Source organism: Trichosurus vulpecula, chromosome 6 (assembly GCF_011100635.1).
Source record: "Trichosurus vulpecula isolate mTriVul1 chromosome 6, mTriVul1.pri, whole genome shotgun sequence".
NCBI classification, from domain to species: Eukaryota; Metazoa; Chordata; class Mammalia; order Diprotodontia; family Phalangeridae; genus Trichosurus; species Trichosurus vulpecula.
The window spans coordinates 168,078,637-168,087,121 of NC_050578.1; the positions used below are offsets into that span (position 1 = coordinate 168,078,637).

The following is an 8,485-nucleotide window of genomic DNA, read 5'->3' on the forward strand; positions in this document are numbered from 1 at the left end:
TCTAAAGGATGGAGTGTAATAACACTGGCTATATTACAGTGATCAAAAGCTGCTTTTTATGAAATCTCACGTTTATATGACTGTCCACAACGACCAATATATATGCACATATTTCAATAAATTCAGTAAAAAAAAATTCCTACATGACTTACTTCTGCTTCCCTTGTATATACCACTACTATCACCCTCCTCAAATCCCCTCCCGAGACACACACATAAACACACACACACACACACACGCACACGCACACACACACATTTTTATTCTTGCTTTGAAACAGAAATTGTTGCCACCAAAAAAGGGTCTGAGAAAACAATTTTCCTGTTCCAAGTAAACAAACAAAGGGTTAACCTTTAAACAACCCAGGAGTGCTATTTTAAAAATAAGATGTGTTCACTTCTATATTATTTCTCTCCTTCACTTGCTTTGGTAGTCGGTAGCCATAACTTAAGAGTGGTTGTTAGAACAGCTAGAGAGATAAATGACCCCAAAAAGTCAAGTAAAAGAAGCATACTTGGGGCAGCTAGGTGGTGCAGTGAGTAGAGCATCGACCCTGGAGTCAGGAGGAACTGAGTTCAAATTTGACCTCAGACACACGTACTAGCTCCTTGGGTAAGTCACTTAACCCCAATTGCCCTGCCCCCCCACCCCAAAAAAGAAGAAGCATACTTAAAGGGGTCAATAGTAGCTAGCTGCTCAGCCTTCTGGGGCTCTTTCACTAGGGGGAGGAAATTAAATTCTTGAAAATGGCATTCATTTGTAAAATTTCTGGTCCTCATTCCACCTTTCCATTTTTGGAGGCAAGATGTATACAAAAAGAATCATTTGAATATGAGGTTTAATTTCTGCCTTACTATTTAAAACTTGTGCAAAAAAGTAGTTTTATCTTGTCTAAATTTCATTCAAAATTGATACTCAGCAACTGGTAACTTAATGAATTGTTAACAAGCAATATAAGATACAAATTGATCTTTTTTTCAAACTCTTAGAAGAAAAGAGTAACACTAAATTACAGATAGTATTATCAACATCAAATAACAGGGGGATATGGGTACATAGACAACAATCCATTTCCACTCCCAAGGTTTTTCACTGCAGTATTAACTCTACTCAGAGCAACAACAGCTAAAGATGCTTAAAAATCAACCACCCCTTTTTTCACTTTACTGATCAATAGAAAAAAAAAAGTTTAGAAAAAGAAAAAGGAAGAAAAGAAAAAACAGGAAGGAGATAAGACAGTAACAGATGTAAGTTAACCCAGGACACAGTCAAGAAATGAGCTTTTGCACAAGATAAAGTCAAAATGACCAGGAAATAATTCCCAGGTGCTGCTTTGGAAACCGAACATGGACATTCTTAACTCCATCATAACAGAGAGTAAAAATATGGGACCAGTTTCAGCTAGGTGCTAGCAAGAATACTCTCAATTTCCTAGGTAGCTAGTCTTAAGTTTAAAACAAGTTCCACAAGTCAATGACCTATAACAGTAGGACAAGTTCTGAACAGGCTTTTAGGTGACTGGGAGGGTGAGGGAAGTAAGACAGCTTATGGTGCTTCTGTATTCCAATAAACATCTTCCCTAGGATATAAGGATAATGAACTACATTAGACATCACCATGTGCAGTTAGGTAGAAATGGGAGAATGTTACTTTGGCACCAGATGCTGTACCAGTAAAAATATGTGTAACCCAAATTATGTGATCTGAGTTTTCACGGTTGACAACATCTATAGATCTGCTTTCAGAGATTTCTCTTTTCACCTATTCTATGCCAATGATGCAGAGTGAAACCTCCTCCCGCCCCAACATTGTTTAAGAAAGAGTTTTAATGCTTAGCAGTAGAGTTTGAATGACAAGCATTCAATGACAAGCACAACTCCAATGGCTGGCCACATAGCCCAAATGCCAAAGGCACACTTACCCAAAAAACTATTTTACAGAGAATTCATAAAAGGCAAGCACTCACACTATGGTCAGAAGAAGAAGCACAAGGACACTCTCAAGGTATCTCTTAAGAACTTTAGTAACAACCATGAGACATGGGACACAAGGGCACAAGACCACCCAGCATGGCATGTCCAAGTCAGAGAAGTACTCCATGAGCAAAACAGAATCTCAGAAGCACAAAGGAAACTGGAGCTGTGAAAATCCAGAGCCACCTGCATTCCAAATGTTCTATGGGACTACTTGTGCCTGACCTGTGGTAGAGCCTTCCAAACTCATAGTGAACCAATCAGCCACAGCCCATCACACTATATTCTGACACCAACATTGTGATTATTGTTCTTCTTTGAAAATGAAGGATGGACAACAGCTGAGAAAGAAGTTTCCAGGACTACAAATCCTCAGAGCAGAAGAGGGAACTCAAGGTGTCACAAAATAATAGATTTAGAGCCAGGGCAGCTCTAAATCTATTGATCTAATGATTGTAAGAGGTCATCCAGTTCAATCTCCTCATTTTATAGATGCGAAAATTGAGGCCTAGAGAGGTGATGTGACTTTCTCAAGATCAAAAGGGTAGTAAGGAGCAGAGTTAAGAATTAAACCCAGGTCTTCCGACTCCAAATCTATTTCTTTTTCTACCTGTGGCCTCAGCTCCTAATAATGATGCAGAAATACTTCCAAATTCACAAAAAAGGATTAATTTCTCAATGTCACGTCCCATTTTAGTTCTCTAGATATTTTTCTGATAATAATACATTCTCTTCACTTGAAGCAGATGATACTACTAGATGAGGAAAATGAAGTTAAGAAAGGTTAAATGATTTGTCCACAGACACATATACTAGGTAAAGTGTTTCAAGTCAGGATTTGAATTCCATGTCTTTCTGACCCAAAACCGAGTACTCTAAGCCCAGTACTCTATCTACTCTGCCACCTACTGGTCACTAGGACAAACTAGGAAGAGATCTACAAAAAAACATTAACACACCAGAAGTTTAGGGTCAGAATGCTTTCCAGGAATAGGGAGGAATGTGAGAGCAAAGGCAAGGAGATGGCAAAGCCCAAGATGTATTTGGGAAACAGTCAGTAATCCAGTCCAACTGAAGGGAAGACTACTTAAAAGAAGAGTACTACGAGAAGACTCTAGAAAAGTAGGTTGGAGCCTAATTGTCAATGGTGTAAAATGGAATTTGGTCTTCTTTGTTCAGCAGGTGGATGGGAAGTCATTTAAAGTTTGAAGGATGTTTGCTGATAGTGAGAGGATATGTTACAGGAGCGGTAGGTGTGGATTTTGCCCACAGAGGTAGAACACTTCAGGTTTAGGTCCATCTGTGTCCTTACCAGATGGACATCCAGGAGAGAAACATACCAAACACAACATTGCTTGTGCATGGTGCAACTTTCAAGCAAATCTATAGGCCTTATTTTTTTTACTACATATACATAGCTTCACTGAGCACTATATGTAAGGCAACTAGCTAAAAATGGGTTAACATCAATGACTTGACATTGATTTTTCTTTAAAAGCACATTTTTTTCACTATATTAAACAATATGGTCACATTTCTTTCAGGCATAGTTTCATCTTCTGGTTTAAAAGAAAAACATTACCAGAAAAGAAAATTTATTAAGTTTTAAAAACTAAAACGACATCTGGACTAGTGTCTATGTTTTCACTTAAGCAAGTGGACAATAAAAAATGTGAAAATATCTATGTGAGTTCCTCAGTTGTGAGTTTATTTGGATTCCTACTGTTAACAGTCTCACCGATCTTCCAAAGAAAGTGTAATAAATATTCTAAAAACAAGTCCAACAATTAGCTTCAAATGAACCAATCAATATCAATTTCAAAATGTAACAGAAACATCTAACAGTTTAAAAACCAACATGGCATGAAAATCTGATGTGTGGCAAATGTAATTAGTATGTATTCAAACTAGTTTCATTTTAACAAATTAGATTTTATAATACAAATTTAAGTTTCCTCAAATACAGGTCTATAAACTGCCAAATGTGTGGATACAATTATAAAATAAATACAACTAATTAAACTACAGTCACTATGTAGTATGAAATAAAAGACCAAAAACAAGAGCTTACATGCTCTCTAAAGACAAAACATTTTACCTACTAAACTGCAAGTTTAAAAATATACAAAATTATCACCACTCAAAATGAAAAGCAAATTTCTTTTACATCTACATATTTTAAAGCTAATTACAGGTGTCATTTATCTCTTCAAAAATCAGTGATCACATTCAAAACATTGAACATGATGATCCTTTAAAGACCCTACGGGAAGACCAAAAGCTCTTTTCATATTTCAAGAGCTTTAATTTTTTAAAATGAATCTACATTGGAAGAAAATCTGCTCACAAACAGTCTCGGTTTCCAGGGTAAAAATACCTCACTAAAAAGGTCACCTTTTCCCCACTAATTACATTAATTCCATTTCAATGTCATTGAAAATAAACATTAACAGCAAAAAATAAAAATTCATGCTTCTAAGATTGCCTTGCTATCAATAATGAAAGTAAAACTAAATAGTAAATTCTGATGGATAACTCAGGGCTGACAGAGGACCTACCTTACAAACCACTCCATTAATTCTGAGTTACTTATTTCTTTAAAAAACATTTTTGAAGTGATTTAAAAATAGGTCTCGAGATCAAACTCAGATGAAACCTTAATAAATAAGAAACTTTGAAAAGACTGTATCAACTAAATTTCCAAACTCAGAGCTAAGAAAAAAATCTGGACAATCTTTTCGCAAGATACTAAGTTAAGAATTCTTACTTTATATAAAAGTGTTCTTTTCCAACTACAAAGGCTCCTGAAATGCAAAATGCCTTTGATATCAGCTGATATTCTCAGTAAATACAGACTCATAATATATAAACAAACTTCGGACAGAGAACAAAACCCAAAGTCGTGACAGAATATTAAGTATATCAGACATTCAAAATATTGTTAACATAAGAAACAAAATACATGAATTAAGTCAGGAGTAGTCCTCTAAAAAGCATAATTGGTGTTAGAATCCTTTTATAGAGCTGGACCTAATAAAAATAAATGATGGAAACTGTTTTCATCCAAGATTAAATGGTGAGACCCTTCCCAAAAATGTCCTTTTCTACAGACTTGGGGGAAGGAGGACAAAGAAAGGAATGCTTGCTTTCAGATGTATATGAATGGAGTGAAATTCCCAAAAGATAACTTGACCCAGCCATCTATGGTTTTTCTTCTGGACACACCAAGATAGTTTTCCCATTCTAATTTTACTACTTCCAAACAACTCCCCTGGGGACACAGAGTACATAAGAATAATTGTATTCATTCACTTATGCATAAACCAGCATTTCTAGAAACCCTGAATTCAAGTTCTTAAATCAGTCATCTTTAAAACAGGTCAAAGAAACCAATATTAGAAGTCTGTAAGGTATACTTAGTAACTAGGAAATGGAAAAGGAAGCATTACATCCATATTAAGTTTTGTACAACTTTGCTATGCAAAATCTATTTTTAAAATAGCAATCTGATGTGATAACACAAAGAAAACCTATCCTTTTATTATGATTACTCAGATCAGATGCCCGGAAGCACCTCTATTTCATTAAAGTTAGAATCACCTAATAGTCTGTAGCAGTGCAGACACTCAGGACTCTGAAGAGCGCAGTGATTTCTGCACTGTACCACAAAAATACACAGTCATTCTTCCATTCATTTTGGCACTTGAACAAACATACAGGTCAAAGTTCACACACATGCTCTGTTGAAAAGACTCATTTGGAATACTAAGACAATATACAAACGTCCCAATTGTATAAAGTAGCTAGTAATTATAAGATACTATGTCTACCTGCAAAGATGTGGCATTTTTTTCATATGAAGAGTAAGTTTTTAGGTCTACTGTCAATTTGACGATTTACTCTTCATCGTTTAAAGAGAATACTAAATTAAAAAAAAAACACTCCTACTTATTATCTAAGTACTATAATAACAAGAAATTTAAAAGAAGAGATCATGATCATTATGTAATTATACTATATATTTCGCCTCTATTTTAGGGAAGAGATACATAAATTTCCAATTAAGCAATTCCATACTTTAATCATCATATGGTAATAAGTAATATCTTATCTCTGTTTATGTGCGGGAAAGCTGTTTTTAGAGATCAGCACTGTTTGAATTACATGACAAACCATAACATCACCAGACTGTTACATATATGCAGCACTAATAGAGTGTGCATATACCTAGAAGAAACAGGAAGAATTTTGGCCAACTGGAAATTTTTAATCATTCTTTGAACAGTAAACGATAATTAAATCACCTATCATTCTTGTTCAGAAGATAGTCGGTGAACTTTCATATTTTCAAATGCTCTTTTTCAAAGGTATTATACAAGTTAACTAAAAGGGACATAAATTAAGTTTAGTGTATAACTTAAGTCATCGAGGCAATGTCTTAAAGAGATATTGTCTACCGACCTTTAAAGATTATATAAAAACACAGTACTGTAATCTGTTCTCATCAACCACTGTCACTGGCTAAAAATATTAAATTCAACTAAGGACTGCCTGCCCTTAGACAAAACACTGGAGGGGTCAACGAAGGGGCCCATTCCTGGGGGACCTGGACTGAATCATTTATTTCAGTTGAAAAAAAAATCTCTTCACTCCACTAGGACACTAAACCACCATGTTGTCCTGTCCCTTTCCTGCCTACCTTTCATCCAACACATCTAAGAAGAAACCACCCTCCTAAGTACCTTCCTTTCTTCTTTCATCAGCGCCCAGGGTTGCCTGCCAGTTACCTTCCCAAAGGAAAAATGGGGGAACCTCGTAGTACAGGACCTCCCCAAGCCCCATGCCGCAGGGCCTTCCGCAACCCTACTCCCAGGCCGATTCTCTTCCCACCTTTCCCCTTCCCCCAACCCACTTCCCGGGGTTTCTCGGCCTGCTCCCTCCCGGCGCCGCCGCGGCCACACTTCCTGCAGCGGCGGTCACGGCCTCGGGGTTCGGGCTCGCCGAGCGGCACGGCCCCTTCCCCACGCCGTCCCCCCCAAACCGAGCCTCGCCTTCCGCCGCCCTCCCGCCCGTGACACCGTCAAACCGGGGCCCGGGGCGGGGGGTGGAGAGAGGCTGGAGGAGAGGGAGGCTGCCTCCTGGACAAGGCGCAGAGGGAACCCAGGCATGCGGGGGGGCCGCCCGGGGGGTGCCGGAGGGTCGAGGAGGTGGTGCCCGAGAGGGGACCGCTCGGCCTCGGGATGAGGCGGGGGGACGGCCGGGAGTTCATTCCTGACCTCCTCGCTCTTCAGCACCTCCTTGAACTCTCGCTTGATTCGCTGCACCGCAATGTTGGCCATGTCTCCTCCCGCAGCCGTTTCGCACCCCCCGCCTCCGCCGCCGCCACGACCGCCGCCGCCGCCGCCGCCGCCACCTCCTCCGCCGCCTCCTCCCCCCTCAGCGATTCAGAGACGAGCCGGGGAGCCGTGCCGCCGCCGCCGCTCTCTCCTTACAGTGGAATCACCTCCGCGCCCGGCCACCAAAATGGCGCTGGGGCCGCGCATGCGCATGGCGATCGCCCAGCCGGGCGGCGCAGCGGCTCTCGTTGTAAGCCCCCAGGAAGCTTCTGAGCCGCGAGCCCGCCAGCCGGCCGCGAGCTTTCGCCTGTGCGCCGCCGCGTGCGTGAGGTGGTCCCGGACTTCCGTGGCGCGCGCGCCTGCACCACCCCTTCACCCTCCCCCCTCCCTCCGTACTCGCGGAGTGGGGTTACCTGGCGGGGGCCCCTAGGTTGAGACCATTCAGGCCTCGCCCCTTCCCTTTAAACCCTTCCGCTGGCTCCTAGGCCCTGGCCGCTTCCCCAACCTTGGGAGGCTACTTCGAGGCAGCAACCCCGCTGAAGGGAAGCAGGCGCGCCCCGGATCAGTGCACCAAGAGAATCCCCCCCACCCCCTCCCAAATGCTTCCAAGTCCATCTTGACACACTCCCCGCAACCAGCCGGGCGGGGGGAGGGGAAGAAACACGGAGAGGCTTTCCAGAAGACAGAAAAGAACCGCCGTGGTACTCAAACCTTCCCTTCAGTGGAGCCCATCCCAAAATCGCGGCCGTCATTTTTTGTAGGTTGGTTTTGGATTTTGGGTTGTTTTTTTTTTTTGAGGATAAAATCGGGCGAGCCCTAACAGTTGATTACGTTCTCCTCCCTACCGCCACCCCCACCCCCCATCACAAAAGAGTGCTGACGAAGCGCTAACGGGATGCTGCCACAAAGCCCCCTGAACAACCCCAGCCAGCCCGTCTGCAGCGCAGCCGAGAAGCCGCGATGCAAAGCCCGGAGCGGCCTGAAAAGCCTAGGCCAACCTGGCCGAGTGGGTCGAGGCTCCGGCTTCCCTTGCCGCGCGCCCGTGAGCTAAGCTATGCGGGATTCTCTGGCTCTGGAGGGGCTAAAACCCAGGCTGAGAGAGGGAAGGTGGGCGGGGGGGGCCGAAGAGGTTTTAAGTTGGGTGGCAGTTTAATGAGCAGCCTCAGAAAGCCTGG

General features: G+C 41.9%; 1 protein-coding gene across 2 annotated transcripts in view; it reads right to left on the reverse strand.

The window, feature by feature from the left end:
* The window catches only part of UBE2K (ubiquitin conjugating enzyme E2 K), a 73,130-nt gene extending 65,634 nt beyond the window's left edge, over nt 1–7,496 (reverse strand). For both annotated transcript variants that reach the window (XM_036763187.1, XM_036763185.1), the window contains exon 1: nt 7,251–7,496. In XM_036763187.1, the coding sequence (XP_036619082.1) occupies nt 7,251–7,313 (63 nt within the window). In that variant the 5' untranslated portion in view covers nt 7,314–7,496. The remainder of the gene's footprint in view (nt 1–7,250) is intronic.
* Nucleotides 7,497–8,485: the final 989 nt, after the last annotated feature.